Below are 27,840 nucleotides of genomic sequence, written 5' to 3' on the forward strand. Positions count from 1 at the left end.
GTTGAGCTCATAAATATCAGTCAATAATAGCTGCCATATTTCATTAAGCCAAAAAGGTAATTTGGTAAGAAAACTAACTTCATAGATTTATATATTTCAACAGTTAAAATATGTAATGCAAAAGGGTCGCCTTAATTACCTGCTCAATTATCACTGACATTCCACAGCGATCAAGAAGAGAACTGAACTGATTATCATCAGAGGTATGACCAAGGAGGGTATCTTGATCTAAACTTTCAGGTATTGAGTATATGTCCTGAGCTAAATCACAAATAAGGAAAGCAGCCATATCCCTCCCAGTAATATAAAAGCCTGAATACAGACTCTGTCTTTCTTCATCATGCCTACCATCCTGTAGTTGAAAAAACAGTTAGTAACAACTAGCTCAACAGTATGACATACTCGAGGGCCAAGAACTTACTCTTGTATGCAATGTAAAATGGCCAAAATCAAGAACAAAGTACTCATTGACCAGCGAAGGTTGATTAGCAGTCAAGGGAATCCTAACTTTTGGTGCATCCAGATCAATATCAAGTCCAAATCTAGAAAAAGAACATCAAACTGTGACAGCCAAAACAAACACATAATGGCAACGGATTGAAGCATACAATAGGAAATGTTGACATGAAAACATATCAGATGCAAGAAAAATAGTCTTGAATAATATGAGGAACCTAGTCAAAAAAAAATTTAAAAAAAAATAAAAATTCAGGCATCGGAGGACAAAAACCACACTTATCACAGATTCATCTATGAAACATTGACACTTATGATAAGAATGAAATGCAAATGTTATTCAGCATACTTCCTGCTTTAACAAAAGGTCATGGATTAGAGTAAAAGTACTCGAACCCAGAAGCACATATACCTGCTTTGTTCCTCTAACACCAGCTGAAGCTGCTCCTGAGCCCTGCGTGTGACCTGCTCCAACTTCAACTGCAGTTCAGAAGATTAGATAAATTATTAAAGCTCCAGCTCAGTATGGACAACAAATAGAATGTGAATAAATTCAACTAGATACCAAATATTTGGGTTATATGACCCCAAAAAAAAAGATAAATGTACCTGTAGAGCAGTTGCTGTTTCCATAGTTACTGTCGGACTAACGGCGTTGCTTCGCTTAATGAACTCCATAAATCGTTCATAACTCTCCTTCAGAACCTAATGATGAGTACAAGACCAATAAGTGAGCTTTACAAAAATGACAACAAAGAAAGTTTCCATATTGGCTAAGTTATAATAAGCTACACATAAATAGGTACATGGATTGTTTGGATACTTTCTTGATTTCTTGTTTCTAGACTTCATTATTGTTGCTAGGCGCACAAAAAAATGAGAAATCTTGAGATGCTATCGCACGTTCGTTATAATACATGAATGAAGCAAGAATCGGTCTTCCATGAATGAAGCAAGCATATCGACATTTGGTATCAATTCATCCGTGAGTACTCAGAGAATGGTAGCATCTTTGCTGATTCCGTCAGCATCAATCACAGACATTCTAACGAAGGCATTAGGGTGAGTTTGTTTCCATGGGCTTAGTGCAAGGATTGGAATGGTCAAGATCAGCCTCAAAAACAAGGACTAGTGGGACAACGTTAGTATAATAGTTGTGTATTGTGCTTAGCTATTTGGTATTAGGCCCTGTTTGGACCAACTTCTCTCAACCTCGCTTCGAATCAAAGCTGGCTTTCTACCACAGCTAGGTTTCATAAGAATCATGGGAATGAAAAGCTTACTGTCTATTATGCCGATTCTAGGGGAGAAAAACCGTGGAGGCGCGGCGTCCCCTCACCGGTAGCAGGCGCTGCTGCCTTCTTGCTCAGGCACGGCGAAGCAGCCACGCCTCCCAGTGCCGCCGCCACCGCTGGTGTCCCCTCGCCCGATCCTCAGTTGCACTTGCCAAATCTCGGTCATTGCAGCCTCCTTGCTTAGGCGACGAGGGGCCAGAGCGAGGAGGCGGCGGGGCCAACGAAGGACCGTGGGGAGGACCTCGGCAGCGAAGGAGGACGAGACGACGGTGGCGCATGGAGGCACGGTGGGATAGAGGAGCGCTGAGAGGAAGAGGAGCGGCAGGGCGAAGAAGGTATAGCAGCATCAGTCGAAGGACGAGGAGGAAGGAGCAGTCAGGTAGCGGAGCCGGAGAAAAAGCAGACTAGCAACGAGCAAAAGCTGCGGACAGGGGGGCTGTGAAGAGAATCTCCTTACATGTGTAAATGGGTTGTGAAGAGAATCAGCGGGGGAAGGAAACGGGTACGAGGGGCCGTTTCGAGGCCTCAGTCCGCTTTTGTTTACCAGAATCGGCCAAGAATCTATTCCATACAGGCCCTCAGTAGTAATTAAACTAAGAGCATCTCCAAGAGTATCCAAAACACTCTCCCAATCCAGGATTTTTAGGAGGATAGGAAAAAAATCATCTCCAACAACTCCCAATCCCACCTCCCAATCTTTTGGCGCTTGGGAAAAAATCACCCTTTGCGCGTAAAGATGTGCGGACTCCAGGTCACGCGTAAACGTGCGTATCCTTCGGCCAATCTAAAGGTGGAAGGGCGGGGAAAAGAATAAAGAGTAGGAAAGGGTTCCTGATGAAAATGTACAAGAGAGAAACAATGTATAAAAATGGTTAGGATAATTTAGAAATAGTATAGGATTCCTGATGTAAAATTGTCTTCTATATTTTAAGAGTGAATTATTGGAAACTGTTGGAGATAATCTTATGTATTCCTCCCAATACTTTTTGGCGAGTTAGAAAACTCTATGGTTTTGGGAAGAAAATATTAGGAACTCTTGGAGATGCTCTAATAGGCGACATATAGGTCAGTTTCCCTTTCTTGTCAGTAAGTAGGCAATGTCGGCTGTCTTATTTCCTTGCTGTCTGAGCCTGACAGGAAGTAGTCAAGTTGAATTTTGCTAGTAACACCACTACTAAGGTCGGTTCTAAAAACCAACAATAAATATGTATGACTATATGCAGTGAAAGCTGAGATAGTTGCTTAAGAACTGGACCAGGTTTCAGAATTCCCTCTCCAGCTCCTATCTCTTCCTCTACTTGCAATCCAACCCAGTAAACATTAGTGTGTACCCAGTACAGAGAGCTCCCGCTCTGTGCGGGGTCTGGGGAAGGGTGTTAGTGGCAAGCCTTACCCTCGCCTGTGCAATGTGGGGAGACCGTGACTCGAACCCAGTAAACATTAGAATTGAGAATTTTGAGTTGTGTTCCCAGTTTAGGGCATAAATTCACCAAACTTTAATTCGTTTGCAAAGTGATCTCCAGTCACAAATAAGTGTTGTTACAGGATGTATTCAGTTAACAAGTTTAAACTTTGATAATTCTTATCTCTTTGAAAGTTTGAATACTCCAAAAGAAATGAAAATAGCTTGGCTAGATTCATCATCTTCAAAAACAGTTTCAAAATATTATAGCTTTGCTATATTTTGCATATGTGTTATACTATTAATTAACTGACAAAACAGTGTCATGGTGTCTGCATTGCTGTCCAAAATGATACTTATATGTGACTGGAGGGAGTAGTGCAGGGCCATTAACTAATGCTTTTGGAGATACCTCTGTGTTCTCGCATCCATAAAACTTAAATAAAAAATGCTTGATTTTTTTCTCAATAGATATTTTCTGGGGCAACTACTGGCACTAAACTAGAATAAAGATTAAAGAATACAAAATAATTGATATTGTCAACAGAAAACGTTGGTGGGGAGATTAAAACAATAACCTTCAAGAATAAACCAACTCAAAGAATGAAAAATAAGAAACATGCAATTGCCTCCACATAATAAAGTACTAGAAACACGCAAGCTTAGATAAGTACCGTAACATGGCATGGTGATATCTTTGCCATGAGCTGCCAATCAAGGTCCATACCAATTGGTGCTCGCACAAAACTAATATCAAGAGCATTACTCTTCCCCTCACTGACGACACTCTGCAAATAAGGACCAAAAGGAGTTACTGATAAAAAAATGAAAGCCACAAGAAAAATATAGAATGGCATGCAAACTAACATTTTCCATGCACCATATAAATGACATACAGTCATGGCAACCATTTTGGCTGCCACAAATGATCTAGTAAGCTGCATGTGCTTAAGGTTAATCGTGGTAAAGGTGGCCATGAATCAAACGATCCCTTGCATCTAACACAACCACCACCAGTAGAATGGTAACATGGATTGGTTTGGACCCTGGAACCTCAATATGGGGGCATAGTAACTCATTTTCATAAAAAATATAAATAATTTTGGTTTCGATGGTTTCAGGCCCTGGCTCTTTTTAAATGGTTTATTAGAAACTAACTGAAGGGCGGGCCTGGTGCAAGCGGTAGAGTCTTACCACCTGTGACCGGAAGGTTCAGGGTTCGAGTCGCGGTCTCCTCGCATTGCACAAGCGAGGGTAAGGCTTGCCACTGACACCCTTCCCCAGACCCCGCACAGAGCGGGAGCTCTCTGCACTGGGTACGCCCTTTATTAGAAACTAACTGGTTCAACTACAATTTCCCATATTAGAATGGTCTAGTTACTCAATGCTCCAATTGTGAAACAGTATTACCAGCTCTGGTTTTCCCATCAAACAAACTGATAGTCATGTTTTAAAATTACATCCATGAACAAGCAATGAAGATTTTTCATTAGGTGACATGATTGCAATTAGGGAAACATTGGTGGTATTAGTGTTATTAATTGTTTGAGGGATGAGGAAGGCAGGAAACAAGACCAACATGGTCTGTTAAATGCAGCTTATCACATGGATAAGGTTAGCCTGAGCATACTAACTTGTGGTTTTCATATTGTAGTACAGAAAAAGATGGCTCATATGGACCAGCATATTTCAGATCAAAACAGAGTGGCATACAACTTCAAATCCATAAATTAATAAATCCATCATATTCACTTACCTGAGCAAGAGAACCTTCTGGAGAAGATAGACCACAATATTTCAAAGTTACATCACAGCTTGTGCTCTTGGGATACAACTTAGTGGCAACCTGAAGCTGCTCAAATCTACCACATAAAACCTCAGTTCCATCAATATTGATGATCCTTGCACCAGCCTGGCCAATGGATACATCCATCATAAATCGAATCGCATTTGGGGAAACCTTCTCGAGGGGGAAAGACAGATCTTCATCTGGTTGGTAACTCAACAGCTTATTAATAGCCTGCCACTCTTCTTTAGTCAGTTGCTCCTCTTCATCTAACTGTGGTTCTGGGTGTGTAGCTTCTTCAGAAGGTAAACCAGTCGTGTTCCTTCAACCAAAGAAAAGAAAGGGACTTAGGTAGGATAGAAAGAAGCATAAATGGAACTCTGAAAAGTTCATTCATTTGATAAAGTAAATTCAATTTAAAGCATATCAGTATCCTCCAATCAACAAACTTTTGGCTTGTGAAATTATCATCCAACCAATTAACAAATGCAATATTGATTCTAGTTTTTAATAATATCCAGTACCTAGAAATTAGGACTTCATAAAAAAATTAGCATCGTTTGTGATTGTGATCAATAAGTTTACGAACCATCCAAAAGGCCACCATCTTTTCTTTGGGGCCCCTTTTCTATGTAGCGTCTCCTTTGATTTCACTGTTTCAACCTTAGCATGAGCCAGCAACCTGGAAGTATGGAAAAATACAATAAAAGATGAAGAGCACCCAAATAAAGACAAAAGAAAACAATGCAACCCTAGGACATATTGCAGTAACGCACCTCCAAAGTATTATGACCTTCATGTCTAGAATTTTCTCTATCTCTCGAATTTCAGAAATATCAACTTTTGGTGCTTGTTGCAAAAGGGTGGCATACAATTGAACATAACGGCGTCGAAGCTGGCAGAGGCGCCTAGTTCTCTCCCATGAGAACCAATAGCTGAAAAGAAAATGGTAAATAAACATCACTAACAAGCATTTGAAATGATAAGCATAGTTTGACTAAGTAGTTGCGCAATATTCAACATATATATCGATCAAATCATGCAGAATAAGGATTAAGATTAGAGATGCAGTTTTTGTTGGTTTGACCCAACTACCCAATACCCAAAAATAGAAAATAGTGTATGTACCATTTAGAGCCGACCCATTAATTTTTTGGGTCAGTTTGGGTTCTACTTGTGGGTAATTGGGTAACCCATTCTGAGTCAGCCACACATAGCAGAGGAGACGGGCCATGGCTGCAACTACTCGATCGCTGGGCGCAAACACAGCTAAGGCAGTGGCGTAGATTCGTTTTGCAGGGCTAGCGGTGGCTAGTAGCGACTGGAGCTGTGCCAGGTGAGAAAAGCAGCGGCAGGAGACGATTTAAGTGTGGCGATGATAGTGCTAAAGGCCACAAGAGAGTGGAGAATAAGGTGCGCGAGGTTTCATGGCATCTCGCAGAAGGTCGCCGATAGGAAGTTTGAGTGTTTGACATGGAGGAGCTGGGGATTCACCAGTTGAGGGAGCCCAGATGAGATTAATGAAGAATCTGAGAAAAATAATTGATCCCCTTTTCTGTGTTCTTGTTAGCAATCCGTTTATACATGTGACATTTTTCAACAACTGATGCAATTTTAGGCTATGATTCTAGTGAGATTTGATCTCTCCATGGCTCGATTTTAGACTAGCTCAGCAATCCCATTCAGGAGGAACTTAATCTAGCACCGAATAAAATGAATTTGGGTGCCCTAGCTCTATGATTTAGTGGCCTCCATGAACATATATGGCCTTGGATAATCAGAATCCAGAGCTGGTGAACATTTAAAGAAAAATGGAGCTTTGAATCAGAGTCAAAAGCGCAACACAACAAGTGAATCTTGTCCAAGCCCAGACCACGCCGGCCCATGCTCCTTGCCTCCTTCACCATGCTCGCTAGCATTGCCAGGCACGCGAGTAGGGATGGCAAGAGATACTGCCATCATCAAACTTGGGCTTCGCTCATTTGCCATCCCGCAAAAGGGATTCGCCAGATTGCCATTATCAAACTAGGTACCCTTGCTGAAATGCCATTCTTCTCATTTCTTCCAAAATTATATCATGTTTTATTCGATCAACTTTTTCATTCCCGTTTTGCCCCTGCCTCCAAACTCAAAATCTTATCCCTTCCTTCTCTTCCTGCTCACTCACACGCGCACGCTGCACGCACACCAGCAGGCGCAGGATGGTAGGGCGCCGGCATGCGGCCGCCTGTGCAGGAGCAGTGGCTGCGGTCTGGCGTTGGCGGTGGCGCGGCCTGGCGTGTGGGTGCGGCGTGGCGGGCGGCCGTTGGGACGGTGGGCTGTCGTGCGCGTGCGGCGCAGCGAGCTGGCGTGAGCGGCGGCGGCGCGGCAGGCGAGCGTTGGGACAGCGGCGTGGTGGGCTGGCGTTGGGACGGCGGCGCGGCGGGCTGGCATTGGGGGCAACCGGCCATGCCTGTTCCTGAAGGCGAACAACATCGCCGCAGCCGCCGCGCTGTTCGTCAAGTACAAGAAGGAGCGGATCAGCACGTAGCCGGGGCCGCCGGCAAAGTGAAATGGTGTTATCGCAATTTTTTTTTTGTTCCGGCAGGGTGCATCTTTTCTTGTGAATTTACCTCTCAATGTGCCTGCCTTGCAGCAATATGTGGTGTGAGAACTGAGGAATTTCCAGCCACTTGAGGAAAGAAGAGCCTGATCTTTATCTGTAACACCCTTAGTTTCATCGGTCACATTATGCAAAATGCTTTGTGATGCTGTTGCTGAGAGAATTGAGAAATTATTCTTGAAAGGTACGAGTTTTCTTGTGTACTCAATCGTCTTCTGCATTTTGAAATTCGTGTTTGTGATTTATCCACCGAAACGTCCCAACTAGATGACAGCGCTGAGCGAGTTAAGTGCTGAATTGCCGTTCAGAGTTCTGTCTGCAGGGCGCAGCAAGTCTGACGGCATCACAGTCGGACCACAGACTAGACCTACAGGGCTGCAGTCGCTGCCGCTCTCAAGTCTGGACGCCATTTCGTGCAACAAATCCACCATGACATCGCCAGCTCGAGAAAGCAAGCAAACGTGTGGATTTGCTATGCGCAAGCGACGACTTGGCCGTCTAAGGGATCAAAGGATAAGGTTTTTGGAGGCAGGGGCAAAACGGTAATGAAAAAGTTGATGGAAATAAAAAATGACATAATTTTGGAAGAAATGAGAAGAATGGCATTTCAGCAAAGGTACCTAGTTTGATAATGGCAATCTGGCGAATCCCTTTTGCGGGATGGCAGAAGTCCAATTATCTCGGATGGCAATGGGTAACAGCGACCCGAAACCCAATGGGTTTCTACCCCGTTAGGGCTAATTTCCTTACCCATGGGAGTGTTAATGGGCAAAAATCCATACCCAATGGGTTTCTACCCCGTTAGGGCTAATTTACTTACCCATGCGTGTGTTAATGGGCAAAAATCCATACCCATTGGGTTCGTGGGTACGGGTATGGTTATGCTCTAGCGAACCCATAAACCCATAGGTATGTAATACCAGACATGCAACTATAATTGAAAAGCCATCTCCCAACCTAATGTACTCCAAAACATGGTCCAACTAGCCACCTAGCCACCGATACGTATCCTTCGAGTATCCAATTTGTGCTCAGTTTCAACATTCAGTATGTGGGCCGATACATATCGCGCCTATTGGATACGGCCTAGCCCAGCAACAAGTGAGTGCGCCCCTTATCCTTCTCCCAACACCCCCCACAAGCCCCCAGCAACAATGTTGTTGGTGATTCATCGTGAACCCATCGACCTCACGTGAGTTCATCCCCTTCCGGACTTTCCCATTCTCGATCTACTCTATTTCTGCAGTTCTTGTTGCTTGATTTTCCCTGTTCCCCACTTCCCCTTCCTGATTAGTGCCTGTCCATGCCTTGCCTGTACACAATAGATGGCATCTCCAAATATGTGGTTGACCTCTCTCTTGATGAGCCTGAATTGCAAGCCATCGTTTGGTTTGGATGATCTGTGCCTTGATGTTGTGGATGAGAATGAAATAAATGAGGAAGAAGAAACTTGATCCAAGCCTTAATGCCTTCTGTTAATTTCCTAAATCTGAGACTGCTGTATTTGAAAATTTGAGACCTGCTGTGTTGTAATAGAACCTAAGTTGTCCTTTACTCCTGAAAACTAGAAGGTAATGTATAATCATACTATCATCATAGTATTATGTATGTACTGAACTACCAATTAATGATTACTCAAGCCTTACTAATACATTCATTCATATTTGGTTCCTGGTCTTGTGGACTTAGATAACGGACAAATTGGAGTTGCTTCCGGTCCTGCTTTGGCCAGCAATTGCTATTACAAACTACTTTCACAATTTCAATATGTATATTGTTATCTATTTATTTTTTTAAAAAATAGTAAAATGTATCCGTGTGACTGCATATTAGGTTTTTTTGGAGAATTGTCATATTCGCGTTGGTGTTTAAAGATCCGACGATTAATCGCAATTAGTCGTGAATAGTCGTCATTATCGCAACAGGACTCGATAAGGGTCCACGATACGATTACCTCGACAAGAAACCTAGTCATCCAACTAATGGATGAGTAATCATGATTAGTTGTCCGATAAGGACATCTGGACGACTAGTTGAGCCAGCCCAACAAATTTGTATGGTGGGAAGCATTTGCCCGACCCTTAGCTAGCCCATTTGGTTTATATTATATATGCATGTAGTGAAGAGGAGTGGAGGAGCAGCAGTCGCAGCGTGCTACTTTTTTTCAGTCTCCCGCTTCAACCGCCTCAACCTCCGCCCGTGCGGACGCACCTTCGCCTCCGCCCACACCTGTCTGGCCCACCCGTCTCTCCCTCACCGACACCTGCAGCTCATGTGGTCCTGCCTTCACCCAGGCACCACCTCCACCCATGCCCGGCTGCATGCAGTTCTGCCTATCTCTCCCTCACCAGCGTCCACAGCTCCACCTGCGCCTCCACCTCTGCCCGCCTCTCCCCTGTTGGGGCCTCGGCAGCTCTACCTGCACCGACCTCTCCCGTGCCGACTAGGACCGACTAATCGACCCTGATCAACGACTAATCGCAATTAGTCGTCTAATAGGTGGTTTTACTACTAGCCTCGAATATACGATCTGATAAGACTTATGTGTATCCGTATCCATGCTGCATAGATCAAGGAGACCACCTCACCTCCCTGCACAGTCTTACTTGCAAAGGTGTTGAGGGCAACAACCGATGGGGGAGGGTTATTACTAGTTCCCGCGGTGGCAGAGTTGGAGGCAACCAGCGAGCCGACAACCAAGTGGGGTAGAGGGTGGTGACCAGCATCTTGGAGTCATCCACTAGCGGGGATGACCCAGCACACCTTCATTTCCCAACAGCAGTGGAGGGGGAGGCGATCAGCTTGGTGACCACCTGATGATGGAGAGCCACGGCTTGTCCCGCGGTTGGGGGGAGGGTGGGAACTGACGGTGACCTGCCAGAACTGCGGACACAACAACAACAACAACAACAACAACAAAGCCTTTAAGTCCCAAACAAGTTGGGGTAGGCTAGAGTTGAAACCCATCAGAGCAATCAAGGTTCAGGCACGTGAATAGCTGTCTTCCAAGCACTCCTATCTAAGGCTAAGTCTTTGGGTATATTCCATCCTTTCAAATCTCCTTTTATTGCCTCTACCCAAGTCAACTTCGGTCTTCCTCTGCCTCTCTTCACGTTACTATTCTGACTTAGGATTCCGCTACGCACCAGTGCATCTGGAGGTCTCCATTGCACATGTCCAAACCATCTCAACCGGTGTTGGACAAGCTTTTCTTCAATTGGCGCTACCCCTAATCTCTCACGTATATCATCGTTCCGAACTCGATCCCTTCTTGTATGATCGCAAATCCAACGCAACATACGCATTTCCGCGACACTTAGCTGTTGAACATGTCGTCTTTTCGTAGGCCAACATTCTGCATCATACAACATAGCAGGTCTAATCGCCGTCCTATAAAACTTGCCTTTTAGCTTCTGTGGTACCCTTTTGTCACATAGGACACCAGACGCTTGCCGCCACTTCATCCACCCTGCTTTGATTCTATGGCTAACATCTTCATCAATATCCCCGTCCCTCTGTAGCATTGATCCTAAATATCGAAAGGTATCCTTCCTAAGCACTACTTGACCTTCCAAACTAACATCTTCCTCCTCCCGAGTAGTAGTGCCGAAGTCACATCTCATATACTCAGTTTTAGTTCTACTGAGTCTAAAACCTTTGGACTCCAAAGTCTCCCACCATAACTCCAGTTTCTGGTTCACTCCTGTCCGGCTTTCATCAACTAGCACTACATCGTCCGCGAAAAGCATACACCAAGGGATGTCCCCTTATATGTCCCTTGTGACCTCATCCATCACTAAAGCAAACAAATAAGGGCTCAAAGCTGACCCTTGATGTAGTCCTATCCTAATCGGGAAGTCATCCAGAACTGCGGACACCAATGGGAAAAAACTAAACAAGCCACCTCTAGTGTCGTGACATGGGACTGAGCAACCATTCAACCTGCTCATATGTGGTTTGTTTTCCTCTTTTGCCTACTTAAGTTTTTCTCTCAGCTTCTGCTTTAAGAAACTAGGAAGAGCATTCATAGTCCAGCAAAGAATTATCCGCAAAGCAAATACACATACAACACAGAAGCTCACACCTTAAGCCATGAATCCATGTCTATTCTGGCTGCTAACTAGGTCTAACTCGAAATGGTGGTGCCAGGTGGTATTGTGCGAAGGTGGCATAGGACCCTAGGGAGGTGAAAGAATATAGTAGTATAGAATGGAAGGAGGAATTTCAAACAATTGGAGTACTAGGAACTCTACCAGGACAAAAGAGAGATCTGGGCTGACGATCTTACACAATCATCAAGTAGGAAAATAAATTCATATCAACGATCCATGGAAACATAGATACGTCCACAACAGTAAACTATGGAGCGGAAGGAGTCGCATAATGAGCAAACCATGTAGCTTAATCCATAATCTTATGAACAAAAGCATCATCAGCAATGCGAGCTGAAACGCATCATGCGAAAAGAGGCCCTACAGTCAAGGGCCCAAGAAGGACAACAACTGGCTCAGTGTAGCATCAAAATCAGTACACCCAACATAAAATGCCTACAGCTGACTCAAATAAGTCTAAAGATTGCTCATCTGGGTCTAGAGCTGACTCAGCAAAGCTGCTAGGGACTCCGTAACACAAAGAGGGTTAGCAAGGTAGCAGCAACAAGATGCTGAGGCTGATAAGGATACTGCTTGAAACATGATACGCTCATTGTACATTCTCTTGTGATAGAACAGACAATATGAAGATGGAGAAAATCATCATTAAAAAGGGTGTGAATTGTAATCTACTGCTCTCCCTCTCTGTTCCTGCGCAGCAGGTGTTGGCAATTTTGGTCAACTCTTGCTGTCCTTCTCTAGTACATGTAGAGGTATGGCAATAGGCCAACCTTGTAGTGGCTTACTTCAGCCATGACTTAGAGGTGGGCTTACATCAGCCATGTAGTACTAGTATACCTTAGAGTAGGTAGTTAGTGTACTCACCACACCTTAGTGTACCTGGTAGAGGTACTAGTAGTTGTATATATACTACACCATAGCAATGAACCAAATCAGTTCAGAGCAGCAAAGTTTCAGAGTTCAGTGTTGTGCTCGCGCTGTGCTGTGTGCTCTCTGTTCTCACCCCTTCTTCAACCTCTAGCCGTGTGAGTTTGTGAGTGTGTTGGTGAGCAAGCTGCTCACCTGTGCAGGGAGATCGAGGGCCCACAAAGGGTTACGAAAGTCAAGATTAACCATTCCTCATAACAATGAAAAAATAAGACAGAATTAAGAAAGATACTCCCTCCATCCCAAATTATAAGTCATTCCAACTTTCTTGGAGAGTCAAAACATCTCAAGTTTGACCAAATTTATATAATAAAATAATAACATTTATGACACCAAATAAGTATCATTAGATTCTTCATTAATTATATTTTCATAGTATACGTATTTGGTGTCATAAATCTTTGTAATTCTCTCTATAATTTTGTCAAACTTGAGATGCTTTGACTCTGCAAGAAAGTTGCAATGACTTTATAATTTGGAACTGGAGGGAGTAAGTATTACCATAGTTTCTTTTGTCGCAGACCAGCCAGCACAGCATAACGCCACCAAGCACGACGATCCTCCTTTACTGGTACAACAGGCCGTAAATGAGACACATCAACACGTGTTCTAAACCTCGAAAATGTTTCCAACAGTTTGATGCCATCATAATACTGTGCCTGGCATATAGAATTGCAAAGAGAAGTAAGTGTGTGTGAACACAATAACTGAACCTACTAAAGAAGTAGAGCAATGGGGTACCTCAGTTACAGTTAAAGAAACATCACTGAGGACAAGTGAGGCTTTCTCCAATGGGGTATCTGGATCCCCTCTTTCATTCTTCCCAAGTCGTTTATATTTAAGGGTTCCATTTATAGGCGAGACCAGGTAGTTCCGGTTTACTGCCCAGATGGAATTTCCAGAGCGATCATCAATGCCATCTTGAAATATCTGTTACAGATCATCCAAGAATAAGTACCAAACAGGTACAAAAACAAAGGTGCTGTGACTGACAGGAGAATAACCTCACTCCATTCAGTAGGATTGAGAGCTTCCCATTTTTTATCAAGCTTCCAAGGATTACTGCCCGAGTCATGGTAGATGGCCAGCCTATGCAGTTCAACAGACTAAACAATGACAACAACAAGAATGAAAAATAGTTAACATAACAGAATAATCATCTGGATTATAACAATAATAAAACAAAAGCAGATCATCAAAGAGGAATGTTACAACTTATAATCAAAATTGATCAATGCTGTGATACAGTATGTCAAAAGTCAAAACAACCTAAGAAAATAATAGTACCGCTTGTTAGCCTCATGTATTGCAGTAACAAACCATCCAGGGAAAAAACAAAGCAAATGGTTCAGGAGCATAAAACCAAATGATAGTGAAAACCAACTAGATCTTGTTCCAACATTCACCAGAGCGATACATAATTTGAATAGAAGTATACAAGGATGTATAGAAGAATTTCAGTCACCATAGAGATCAACTTGCATTGTCATTATGTTCAGTATAAAACGTAGGGAGTAGATACTATAAAACGTACCAATGTCGAGCAGATGGGATACTGATTACTAGTTCCATAACTACTTCTATGCTATGTAGCTAGGGGACAGACATGGATTTCGATGTCAAATCCCGTCAATAGACAATACCCAAAAAAGAAGTGATGCTTCTGACATCAATGGGTAATAGTAACAAAACATGAATATGTTCTAACCTTCCGCAGCTTATCTAGGGCTACACCTGCATCAAATGTTTCATTACCATCCTCATCCACCGTAACGGCTGCAAGTTTTGATAATGTGAAACCAGACGCGAATGGGTGCCCAGAATTGCTAGGGAAAAATCAAAGAAAATGTTACAAAATGAATACAGGAAAAGAGAGAAATTAAAACAGATATGCGAGTGATTTAACAAACCTGACAGAATCATCATATCTGATGTGTACATTACTGATGGTGACTTTAAGATTACCAATAATTGTAGATATCAAATTGTATAACCATGAATTTCCACCTGGTACCTAAAACATGCCGGGAATAACATGAACAATTATATAGGGTAACACAGTTGATATGGAATAGAATCTATGATAAACTAATACACCCAGTTGAGATTTTTAAATTCACAATTTACAAAACATAATGTTGTGTGGTTAGAAATGAAACTATATTTTAGTGTGGAGGTTTACCACCCTCACTTTCTAATTAGAAAAAATTATGAAGCCAACCACTTTGCAAACAATTACACGTCCCACCAAGGATCAACATGCTTCAAGAGAATCCAAACCTTCATAGCCACATAAAGTTATAAATGGCTATTGGTGTCAAATGTTTATCTATTCATGCTGATGTATCTCTCTGCTTAAGGAGCTCCAGGCTCCAGCTTAGTCGCTCATAAACTAGATCCAAATAAATAATTGTCAAGCCATGATCATGACCGTGCATTGTATGCAATGTTTTGGTTGAGAGAAAGAAGAGTAAAGCTTTGGTATCTAAAATTCATAGGAGAATGTTCTTTGATAAGTTCTTTTTATCTTATATAGGCACCCATTGATTGAATATGGCTCACTAAGAAAATTAGGACAAGTCCCCCTGCTGTATTTCCGGTTCAAAAAAGAAAATTAGGACAAAAAAACTGCCTCCATTCCAATGTAAGTCGTTTTAGGATTTTTTAAGTCAGAATTCCCCAACTTTGGCCAAGTTTATAGAAAAAAGCAAGAACATCAACAAAATCAAATTAGTTTCATTAAATCCACCATGAAATATGTCTTGATAGTGCATTTATTTGGTATTGTAGTTAATATATACTTTTTGCATAAACTTGGCCAATGTTAGATAAGTTTGACTTAGGACAAAACTAAAACGACTTATAGATGTAACAGAGGGAGTAACAAAGAAGCGCAAAAACACAAAGCATTCAGAGAATAGGATAAGAACCATACAGGTCCTCCTCTTGAGTTCCTACTTGTTGCTTCAACAGTTGCTGCCTCTGCAGCCTGCAGAACAAAGGCAAAAGGCCTTAAAGCTGTGTGCATACAATTTGTCAGAAAAAGATAGATAATCTGACAACAGGTCAACCAGAACTGAGAAAAGCTAAAAAAATAACAGCAGACAGAAATGCAGCTACGCCACCACTTCACCCCATTAAACCATAACTCAACAGGAGACTATAAAACTGCTGGGAAAAAGAATCACCACATCGCTGATTATCTTCAGCAGGTCATAACCAAAGGAGAAAGCTAGCTCAATGATAAGGCCATAAAAGTGGAGCTGAAGTTAGTTTGCTGGCAAACAGGGAATCAACGAGTTCAGATGGAACAGAAGGAAAGCTGGAGTAAATGGAGTAGATTGATCCAGTACAATCACATAGTGCTAAGGTATCCCTCAAAAAAAAAGATTATTTTATTAAGAGTATCTCAACCCTATGCTAACTCAAAGCAATCTTAATAGAATGCACACTGCTAAAAAGAAAATACCACGGAACATGAAAAATGTCGAGTACAAGTGCCTACTTACGCATAAAACAACTCAAAGTAATACAAGGCCAAATGCGAAGTCATTTTGAATTGGCTTGTTCACATCATAATAGGATCAAAAACTTGACTCATGACTGTCAAAGAAAAGAATAAGCAACGATAAGATAGCAGGAAAGCAAACCTCAATCTGCTGAAGCTTGGCTTCAAAAAGTTTTTCTCTATCTTCTTCCTGAAATTGAAAAGGAAAGGTCAGATACAAAAATATGATCAGCAACCAGAAGAAAGAGTGTCATTCATAGAAATATTGTTTCCACTTCGATCTAAAATACTAATAATAAATAAATACCTTGAGAGTCTGTCCATCAGGAGCAGGATGAGCAAGAACAAAGAGACGATCAATAAGGACAATAACTGGTTCTTTACCAAGGCTCTTCCATGGGACCTATCAGAGATCAAATATTAGCATTTAAAATCCATAAACAAAACTTGACTACAAAGGCCAACAACAACAAGTGCTGAACTGCTGACAATGGGATAAAATAAGATAAATGGTGACTGCTGGTGGTATGCATATTAGAGGAATGCATATTTAAGTGATTCTAATCCAGATTGACCTTGTGCATACATCTAATGAAGAATATGATAGTAGTGTTCCTCTTGATAATATATTGGCATGCTGAAAGAAGTAAACTACCCTTTTCACAATGCAACTCAGAAACAAGCTACATGATAACAGCTTTAGTAAGCAACTGTTTAAACAATGTTAGATACTGTGACGTAGGAATGCAACAACAAAACTGAAAACTGAAAACAGAAACAATCATATATGGTACAATAAGAAATGTACCTTTAATGTTATGGTGCCAACAAACCCAGCTTTCACTGTCACTGGAAGTCGGAGAGAATTCAGGGCTTCAGCCTTAAGTTTTAAGTCTTTTAGAACAACATCACCTTTACAGAGGAAAATGAAAGCTGGGTAATTATTTTCTGAAGCCGAAAACCAGGTAATTAAGTAGTACACAAATTACAAAATGCAAAATCTACAATGAGCAGTACTGTTAACTGCTGAAATTTTCAAGTGGTAAATGTTAGGGTAAATTTGCTGTAGGACATCTACATGAGCAGTGATGTTAACTGCTGAAATTGTCAGGGCATCGTTCAATGTTGGTATTTGCTAGCATAGTTTTTAAGTCGTCGCCTTGGCGTCCAGGCGATTTTCAAACCTAGGCGTCGGGGTCGCCACAACCTTGAGGGATATGGCGTCCACAGTCGTCGCCTAGGCGCGATTTGGCGTCCCTTTTGCGCTGGGCGGGCGTCGCAGGCGCGGAATCTTGGATGGCGCAGCGCAGGAGCAGCGCGCAGGCGGGAAAAGGAGCAGGGTTTCAGCGCGCGGGAAGTCGAGGGGAGTTCCGCGCGCAGGGAAATCGCGAGCCTACACCCCCTGCGGGGCCATGACCCCAGGCCAGCACGTCAATTGAGAGAGGGGAAAGGGCGAGGGTGGTAGGGAAAGAGGGAAATGGGAAGAGGGTGGCCGGCGCAGCACCTGGAATACACAGTGGTGGCGCGCTGCCTCTGTCCAGCTGCTCCTGCTCCATCGATTTGCGCTTCCTCCGCCGCCGCCGCCGCCGATTCACCCCACCGATTCGTTCCTCCTTCCGATTCTCCATCGATTTGTGGCTCCGATTGGTGCTTCCGTACGGTTCTCTGTCGATTCGTGCCTTCAATTGATTCTTCCTCCCTCCGCTCCATCGATCTGTGTCCCCGTCTGGCCCGACATCGCAAGCTCGCGGCACACAGGTAACTCTTCCGCTCCCGCTCTCCACTGTAGGCCTATGCTCTTCTCCTTGGATATGCTCTGCCTTTAGGATTGCTGGTACATGGGCTCTAGGATTGACAGCAACAAGGTATGTTAGTGCTGCTCCATAGTAGGTTATAGTATGTGTATGGCGTCGCCTCGCCGCGCGCCTTACTCGCCTAGGCGTCTGGAAGGGGGTGGGTCGCCATGCCTCGCCTTACCGCCTTAAAAACTATGTTTGCTGATGGACATTACTTTTTTTTTCTCGAATGCGTAGGAGAGCTGCGTATCATTGTATTTAGAGAGGAAAAAACGGTCCCGTACAATTATACCCCCTACTCCGGACCGAGCCGTAGGAGGGTCCTGAAACAAAGTTTTTCTAACCAATAAAAACACACTCTGGTTGAGACCTAACCAACACTCTAACCGCCTACCTACCCTGTCGCTAGAGCTGGACCCAAGGCATCAAGCTTCCGTGCACCTGCAAGACACCACAAGTGGTGTTCATCGCTAAAGGCACGCAACAGGTCATTCATGTTGGGACTGGCACCCTCAAAGACGCAGGCATTCCTGTGCTTCCAAATCAACCATGCACAATGTTGTCTTTGCTAGAGGACACTCTTCAATCATAACAATTGACTCTTCGACACTATGGCTGTTAAAATGATAATTTCTAGGAGTGGATGAGAGTGAGAAAATAAAGTTGACCATTATGTGCATGACTATTATACCACAACCCTCAATTGTTATTATCTAACAAGATTCATAACTTTTACATGAAGTCGGATAAAGATAAACTTTATATCAAAATTGTAGAGCTCAATATGATCTACAACTTTGTAGTTAGGTTTTTATTTGAAATTATTTACAGTGCTAAAACTAAAAAAAATTCTTTTAAATTTAAAATTCCTAGATTTTGAGATTCAAAATTTAGAATTTTCGAACAACCTCAGATGTGGTCTATACAAAGTTGTAGTATAATTATGCAGTTGATAATTTTTTTATCTGAAGTCATTTATAGAGTTCTAAATATTCATTTTGTTCTCTTAGATTTTGATTCTAAATCTTCGTTTTGTTTTCTTAGATTTCAAAATTCATAATTTAGAATTTAGAATTTTTACGAACTTCGAACGTTGACACGATCTAAGCCATTTGAAATTTCTAAATTTTGAATTTCGAAATCTAAGAAAACAAAACGATTATTTAGGACTCTAAATGACTTTCAGATAAAAAATTTATCAACTAGAAAGTTATAGATCGTTGATAACTGCAACTTTGTATGGACCATATCATCATTCGTGGTCGTTTGAAAATTCTAAATTTTGAATTTCAAAATCAAGAATTTAAAAAGAATTTTTGGCACTAAATACAAAAAACTTGCCAACTACAAAGTTGTAGATCTGAGTGAGCTCTACAATTTTGATACAAAGTTTGTCTTCATCCGACTTCATATACAAAAGTTATGAACTTTTTTACATATCTATTAAGGGTTGTGATATAATAGTTAGGGGCATAATGGTCACTTTCAACTTCTCTCTCTCATCCACTTCTTGAAAATACTATTTTAATGGCCAGTGTCCAAGAGCTAATTGCCACAATTGAAGAGTGCCCTAGGACAACATTGAGTAGTGTTTATCAGCAAATACCAACATTGAAAGATGTCCTACAGCAAATTTACCCTAAATGTTAGGGGGGGAACATGTTGGTGATTGGCTGATTGCTCAAAATTATGGTTAAAAAAAGCAAGATGGAGATAGAACATCATTGGGTATTTCATCTTTAGAAACAGGATCCATGAGCGTACATGCAAGAGTGACAGGGACACTGAATGGCCAGATCAGGCCTAAGCATCCATTATATGACTCGGCTTAGAGCCAAGCAAGGGATGTACATGAGCAAAAGGTAGGAGGCAATCCTCGAGGACAAGAATAAGGGTGTGTTTGGTTGGGCTTTTGGCTTTGGCTTTTGTGTTTGGTTGGGCTTTTAGCTTTGGCTTTTGGCCCCAAAAGCCAAAAGCCCAACCAAAGGGGCTACTTTTGGAGGCTGCTTTTTCAGAAGCAGCTGCTTTTTCGTAGTACATTTTTGAAAGCTGGTTTGACCCTGCTTTTGGCTTTTGGCTTTTGGCTTTCTGCTTTTTGAAATTGGTGGAATAAAAAGCTCTTCCATAGTTGTTTCAAGAGAGATAAAGATAGAAGGTATATTTTATACTTGTTTAACCAAACAGCTTTCGGCTTTTCTACAGCTCACAGCCCACAGCAGCTTTCCCACAGCCATAGCTCAACCAAACACACCCTAAGATTGTTCCTGTGTATACACGGAACCGTCAAGCTTTATAACACGATCCCACTTCATACAGCAAAGATCAAGTTTTAACTTGTTCCACTTCATCTAACTTCAATCTAGTATCAAATAAACAATACAATAAAGCTGAGATTTGATCTTTTTGTTTAGAGTAAGGATAGAACGTGCTTGATCAAACCACAGCAGAACAGAAAGCATATATAACAACATGAAATAATCGGAATCTGATTGCAAAGAGATGATGGTTAAGCAATAGAAAAAGGGCATTATTATTATATGAAAGAAATATACCTTTCCATACACTTATTCTGAGAGCTTCAACAGAAAGCCCTTCAACATATTCACCCAAATATTTGCGTAGCAGATACAGCACCTATAGTAAAAGGTTACAATTATGTCATGGCTCAGAAAATAACACAAATGATGAATGATGAAGTGACTCAAAAAAAGCAAAAAATTAGAAATTCGACATGAAATTAAGGATGGTGAAAAAAATGTATGACATGATTCACCATTTATGCGGTACATGTCTGTTACCATGAATGAGCAAAGTAACTATAAAACCTCAGAAATTACTCACGACTGCACAATTTACTAGGATGATTGTTTCTTACATAATGACGCAAAAGAAAAGACACAATGAAATCCCAAGCAGTGCAGTAGGATGGCACAGAACATAGCTCTAACCATAATAGTGTGGATGCTCAAAACTGCATTCACTATTGAGAATAAGATGTGATCACGACAGAAGAACATCCAAACTTAAAGAGCAGCAAGTGCATATTGTCTGGAGGTAACAGGGGCTAGGAGATTTCAATTTTTTTATTAAAAAAAAGACACACTGCAGCTATGAACTTTCACATTGCTGCCAGATCACCATATGCAACTATCACAGACAATGTTCTAGTGTCATGAGCTACTTACATGATCATAGGCCAAATGTAATGACATTTTGCTCAACCGAAGTCAACACCTTCCTCAATAGTTGGAATTCAGTCAAACTATAAAACTGTGAACAAACATATACGAAAGCACCACAAGTCCACAACTTGCCCCTTTAGAGGCTCCTCCATAAATCAACATGCAATTCTTCCTCAAGGGAAGATCATAACGCAAACAACCAAGGGTCAATCATCAACGCACTGAATTCTACCCCTCCAAACCGTCCCCAAATACGAAACATGCTCAGCACACAGATTCACAAAACCGGAACGAACAGCGCCACGACTAAACCAACACATCGGTCCACTAATCGATCACGCGGCCCGTCGTCCATCGCGCGCATCAGAAATGGTCACGACCGAAGGTGCTGAAGGAATGGGAAAACATGGAAGAAGGGTGAGAGATCATACGTGGCCCTCGAACATGGCGGATGTTGTGGGGTGGGCCCGTCGATGGGGTGGCAGGGCTCGACGTGCCCTAGGACGGCGGCAGCGGTGGCGCGGTCGCGAATACGCTCCCTCCTTGCGCGCGGCGAATCGCCGTCATAGGCCCCCTGGGCCAAGAGGGGATTAGAGTTTCCACGGGGGTGGGAGTGGAGAGGCCGGGGGCGGAGGCCGGAAGGTGCGGAGGTGGCGAGGAAGACGACGAGGAGGTGGACGATAGGAGAGAGGAGGGGAGGGGAGCACGGGACGGGATGGGGCCGGCGCGGGGAGTTGCCGGTGGTGGTAGCACTGGTGTGGTGGGGTTCTTTTTGGCTCGGCTCGAGCGGGGCCCAACTCCCCAGCGGCTCGGCTGCGACGTACGTGCGCCACGCTAGGGATGCGCGCAGCCGATTTTTTTTTAGCCTTTTTTTTTTGAAAATTTTTTATAAATACATCTTCGGAGGCCTTCAAAATCTGGACCCTTAGCTCTGCATGATCATTGGTGGCGCCGAACTTACACATCTTAGCACCATAGATTTTGACGCCTAGGTCTTGGGCTCAGCGTAAACGTAGCAGTGACTTGTCAGAAACTTTGACGTCGTGCTCAGCGTAAACGTAGCAGTGACTTGTCAGAAACTTTGACGTCGTAGATTTTAGCGCCGAGCTTGGCGCCATGTTATTGGCGTCGAGAACAGCGCCAAAATCTATGGCGGCGAGATAGTGTTTTAACCTGGCGTTCAATCTTTCTGCCCGAGCCTTCTTCCTCTTCTTTCTCCTTCCTCTCAGATTTTTTCTCTCCCTACTTCGTCCTACCTCACAAATCGACATATTAGACCTTAAAAACTTTGATTTGATCTGTAGATCTTCGAGAGAAAGGTATCATCGCTCCCTCCTAATTTTTTAAGTCGATTCGGTATATATTCGTCGGATTTTTTAACTTAAGAATCATCATTACTTAGGGTTTTATGCAATTTTAATATTTATATTATACAACCGTAGGATGCTAAGGCGTGAAAAAGCTATCAAACCAAGATAACCTCAACGCACGTTGTTATGATATGGATTTATTGTTGTGGATCAAATAAAAAACCCTAGGCGTAGAGTTTAATGTTAATTGCTTTCGGTTCTTAGAACAAAAATGGCTAAATTATAGTTATGGCCGGATGACCGAAAATTTCTTCGATCCATTGCCTCTGCCTAGTGGTGTTCCAGTGCCAATGTGCTTTTGCGGCGATCCTTGCAAGGTAGACAAGTCCGATGAAGAGGACACGTATAGGTTGAGATATTGGATGTATTCTAATTTTGCATTTGAGCCTACACTTCATCAGCGCCGTATTAACAAGATCGTGAGGAATTGGTGTTCTATGATTTTAAGCAGTGGATCGATACTAAGATCAAGCCTGAAGATAAAGAATTGATGCAGAACTGTTATGGTGGGAGGCAGAGGACAAGAAGATGATGGAGAAGAGACACAAAGAGAAAGCTGTAAAAAAGAAGCACAAGGAAAAGGAGGAAGGAAGGCATGTTGCTGCGTATAGGGAGGAGAGGAAGAAGAAGCTTGAGCGTACACGCTGAGCGAAAGCAGCAATGGAGAAGAATCCCAATGCCCTAAGAAAGGGAAAGTGGCCTCGTTGTACTCAGTAGTCTCCATTACTTGCTAGTTTTATGGTTTATTCATGAACAATATTGTTTATTGTTGGACTTTTCATTGTGTTGTTATCTAATGCACTTGAACCTAATGTGCCTTAAGTAATTAAACCAAACAACAAACACATAGATGTGACATGTGAATAAGATAGGGTCGTTCTAGTAGTGTGGCCACATAGCAAATTATGTTGCACCTTTGAAAGCTCTAGTTTAGTTTTGGTAAATTGATGAAATCCTAAGTGCTAACCTGGTTTATCAAGTAATCATGAGATAGGTAGCACATTTCAAGTGGTGAAGCAAATGAAGATCATGACCTAATGATGGTAATGCCATGATAATGATCAAGTACTTGAACTTGAAAAGAAGAAAGAGAAAAACAAAAATCTTAAGACAAAGGTATAAATGATAGGAGCCATTTTATTTTGGTGATCGAGACACTTAGTGAGTGTGATCATATTTAAGATCGATAGCCGTACTATTAAGAGGGGTGAAACTCATATCGAAATGCGGCTATCAAAGTGCCACTAGATACTCTAACTCATTGCATATGCATTTAGGATCTAGTAGAGTGCTAACACCCTTGAAAATGTTTATAAAAATATGCTAACATATGTGCACAAGGTGATACACTTAGTGGTTGGCACATTTGAGCAAGGGTTAGAAACTTCACTAGTGGAGTGTCCGCCCGTAGAGTGCGGACAATCCGACGGTGCCACCGGTACCCTAAACTCAGGTGAATGTGGTCACTATAAGTGATCGGATGCTGGTCTCTGAAGGATCGATGCGTCCGGTCAGTAGCAGCAGAAGAAGCGCAGCGTCGGTCGTCGACCGGACGTTGGCGCTGAAACGACCGGACGCTAGCTGATTGCGTCCGGTCACACTGATATGGTCATACACAGGGGAAATGCCAAGTGATTGGACGCTGGGTGAGTCCAGTCGAGCATGACCGGACACGTCTGGTCGTAAAAAATCATCTCTCGATGCTTACTGGAAACAACCGGACATTGTGGTCCAGCGTCCGGTCACTTTGAGCTGCTGCGTCCGGTTGTCACTTGACCGTTGAGATCGGACGATCAACATTTGAAGAGAGGGAACACGCGGCACACATCGCGTGACCGGACGCTGTGGTCCAGCGTCCGGTCAATATGACCGGAGCGTCCGGTCACCCCATGTTGTGCCCAGTGAAGGACCACAACGACTCTATTTCGTGGGGCTTCTATTTAAGCCTCATGGTCGGTTTAAGCTCACTCTCTTAGCTATTTGCATTGACATAGCAATCTTATGAGCTTAGCCAAAGCCCTCTCACTCATCTCCATCATTGATTCATCATCTTTGTGAGATTGGAAGAGAATCTAAGTGCATTGCTTGAGTGATTACATCTAGAGACACTTGGTGTTCGTGTTTCGCTGCGGGATTCGTTTGTTACTCTTGGTGGTTGCCGCCACCTAGACGGCTTGGAGCAGCGAGGATCGTCGAGCAGAGGGGGGTGATTGTCTCTGACTTCGATCGTGGTGATTGTGAGGGGTTCTTGACCTTTCTCCGATGGAGAGGTAAAATGTGCTCTAGTGGATTGCTCATAGCTTGAGTGATCCTCATCTTGTGTTGGTTGTATGGCACCCTATTGAGGGTTTGGCGTATGAAGCCAATTAGCACGTGAACCTCTAAGTGAGTGAATCGCCACAACGAGGAGTAGCTTGCCGGCTAGCAAGTGAACCTCGGTAAAAATCATTATGTTCATTATTTAATTCCAAGGTGATTGGTCTCCATTGGTATTCATTCTTGTGATTGATTAGTTCACTCCTCGATAGGGCGATATAACTATCTTGCTCACTCTCTACATTACCATAAACTAGTTGTTAAGCTCTTTAGTGTAGCTAGTTGTGAGAGCTTGTTAGTTTGGTTAGTGTGACTCTTTAGTTAGCATTTTGAGAGCACACTAACTTAGTGTAGTGACATAGTTATTGTGTGGATAGAAACTACATAAACTAGAATTGTGGTAGATGGCTTACTTTTTAGTAGAATAGCGCAACACTTGCTTTTTAGTATCACTACAAACGCCTGTAACCACCTCTTCAATGTAGAGAGATCCTTAAATACCCTACCATTCTCAATTACCATGTTAGGATCAGCCTTAGGAGCTTCTAGGAGCTCATCATCACGTCCTTCTGCACAAACCTGATCGGAATGAGCAAGATCGTTGAACTCGTTAACTCTGGGATCACGGTGGTCAGGAAAGATACGCCTCAACATCTCAACATCACTCTCTGTCAGTTCTCCAACAGGATGATCATCGTTAGAATGAAGAGCCCTTGCCAGCTCATATGAATCCGAATCATTCATAATTTCAATACTATTGGAGTCATAGAATCCAACTCCATAGTACACTTACGCAGCAACAGTGGCACATCCACATTATCAGAAATGTCTCCTACAACATAGGTAGAAAAATAAGGAAAGAATGAAAAAATGGATTTAAGGAAGGGGGTAAGCTCCCAATAACCATGCGGATAAGACACTTACTCAGATGATTCTGTGTCAAAGGAATCTTATGATGAGGATCTGCCACAATATTATGAGACTAACAAGCATCTTCAACTAGCTCATTAGGGGCAGATTGAGCATCGGAAACTATAGGTGCAACCATAGGGTCGAAGTGCGCCTGCTGACCCATTGGTGGGGAAAACCTATAAGGGGTGGGATCAACTAACACCCAACACACAACCACGTCCAAACTTTGGAACTGACACTTCATAGTCGATCTCACATAGTTCTCCCATTGGTCTACACACCCAATTGGGATCATCTTCCTAAGAATGTTGGGAGAGAAACCTAGGTGAAGTACACCCTCAACTACGATGACATCATCATCATGGCAATGTAGCTCCTCTCAAGCCCTTGCAACCAAATCACTAAATGAAGGCTTTTCATTGAATAACATAGGCATGCTTTGCATGTCAACAAACTCAATATATCCATAGTGATGTCTTTCTACGGTGCCTCCATGATATATGCTCACTAGGTTGTCCATCTATTTCATACACATAAGGACGCACAATTCCTTTAGTCAATATAAATGAAGCATAATAAGTACAAGGTCTCTAGTATCTAATAACTAACTAAATAGATACTATCAATTCACTACTAAGTACTACTAACTAACTATGTTAAGTAACTATCTAATGAACTAAGTAACTAAGTATATAACTATTTAACTAACTATCTTACTAACTATATAACTATGTAACTAACTATATATCTAACTATGTAAAGTATCCATCAAACTACCTATCAATCTAAATATCTTTCTACCTATCTAAATCACTACCACACTAACCAACTAATAACCTCTGTTAAATAACTAAATTTAAAAACTAATGTACCTTGAGTGCAGGGGAGGCGTAGCCGGTCGACAAGAGGCAAAGACGGCTGACAGGGGAAGCTATCGTGCATCGACGCGTGCACCCGGCCAACAACCGGAGTGGCCAATCGGGCGGGGGTGGGCAGCCACAGGAGGACAGCAAACGACACCCCGCTATCGCCCTATCGGGGCGAGACAGCTAGGCCACCATAGCAGGGAGGTCGACCGGCACGGGCGAGGCGTGGTGGTTGCGATGGGGACGTCGCGGTGGGCTGGGCACCACGATGACATGCGAGGCGGGTGTGGCGAGGCAGCCGAGGATGCGGGGCGGCTAGGGCACCTGGGGATGAGGGAGCAGGGTGCGTATACGTCGGCCTGCGTAGAACAGGGTGCCAAACCGGTCGACGGGGCGGGGCGCACGACCGACCGGGAGTGGTGACGGTGGTCGGGGCGGGGGACGGTGAGGACGAGCGGCGCCAATGGTGGGAGGTGTCAGGCATGAGAGAGAGAGAGAGTGGGAGAGAAAGGAAGAGAGGAAAAGGAAGAAAGGAAGGAAGGAAGAGAGAAAGGAAACGGATCCACTTGTAAGGCCGGCTCGGCGCTAGGATCTTTAGCGCCAAGCTCGGCGCCAAGCTTGGCGCTAGGATCCACGACGTAGAGCTGGCTGCCATGTCACCCCCAGCTTTACTTTCAACGATGGCACCGAGCTTAGGGTCCAGATTTTGAAAAACTTAAAAAAGGGGGGGCATATTTGTGAAAAACTTTCAAAAAAGGAGTCAAAAAATAAATAAAAAATCACACGTGCAGCAGGCTCGGTCAATAGGTGGAGAGCCGATAAGAAAAGGCGAGTGGGACAGAGGGCATAATCGGTGCTACGATGAAGGGCCCGTTTGGTGTAGATTCGGTAGCTCCGGCTCCCTCTGTGTGTTTCACTGTAGCAACACTGTGCGACATTGTTCACCAGAGCTAATTTCCTCTCTCCTCTATATAGTGAAAACACAGAGGGAGCTGGAGCTATCGAATCCGCACCAAAAGTGCCCAAAATGGATGTTTGAAAATCTGAATTATGCCCATTCGTATTCATTAAAACATGTAATAAGGATATTCTTATTTGTATCCGTTTCTAATGTGAATACTAAATGGATATTTCTTAATTCGTTTTTTAGTATTTTCTCTATCCGGTTATAGATTCACATATATTCAACAAAAGTATGGAACATCTGACATTTCTCTGTATCCACAAAGAATAAGGTATAATAAATCTATTCAAAAGTTTGCTTTCCATGAGGAGTGACTAATTATGTAATTTTAATATTATTAATGATG

The 27,840-nt window shown here is 42.8% G+C and overlaps 1 protein-coding gene across 1 annotated transcript in view; it reads right to left on the reverse strand.

Moving 5' to 3' along the window:
- The window catches only part of LOC136467038 (uncharacterized), a 78,771-nt gene extending 56,981 nt beyond the window's left edge, over positions 1-21,790 (reverse strand). Inside the window, 19 exon segments of the mRNA XM_066465592.1 lie at positions 140-352; positions 422-542; positions 869-936; positions 1,066-1,161; positions 3,828-3,941; positions 4,910-5,261; positions 5,529-5,621; positions 5,716-5,874; positions 13,082-13,239; positions 13,322-13,510; positions 13,585-13,686; positions 14,289-14,406; positions 14,491-14,594; positions 15,516-15,569; positions 16,231-16,278; positions 16,396-16,491; positions 16,897-17,000; positions 20,437-20,518; positions 21,498-21,790. Coding sequence (XP_066321689.1) covers positions 140-352; positions 422-542; positions 869-936; positions 1,066-1,161; positions 3,828-3,941; positions 4,910-5,261; positions 5,529-5,621; positions 5,716-5,874; positions 13,082-13,239; positions 13,322-13,510; positions 13,585-13,686; positions 14,289-14,406; positions 14,491-14,594; positions 15,516-15,569; positions 16,231-16,278; positions 16,396-16,491; positions 16,897-17,000; positions 20,437-20,518; positions 21,498-21,512 — 2,286 coding nt within the window. The 5' untranslated portion in view covers positions 21,513-21,790.
- Positions 21,791-27,840: the final 6,050 nt, after the last annotated feature.

The sequence above is a fragment of the Miscanthus floridulus genome, chromosome 7 (genome assembly GCF_019320115.1).
Source record: "Miscanthus floridulus cultivar M001 chromosome 7, ASM1932011v1, whole genome shotgun sequence".
Lineage (NCBI taxonomy): Eukaryota > Viridiplantae > Streptophyta > Magnoliopsida > Poales > Poaceae > Miscanthus > Miscanthus floridulus.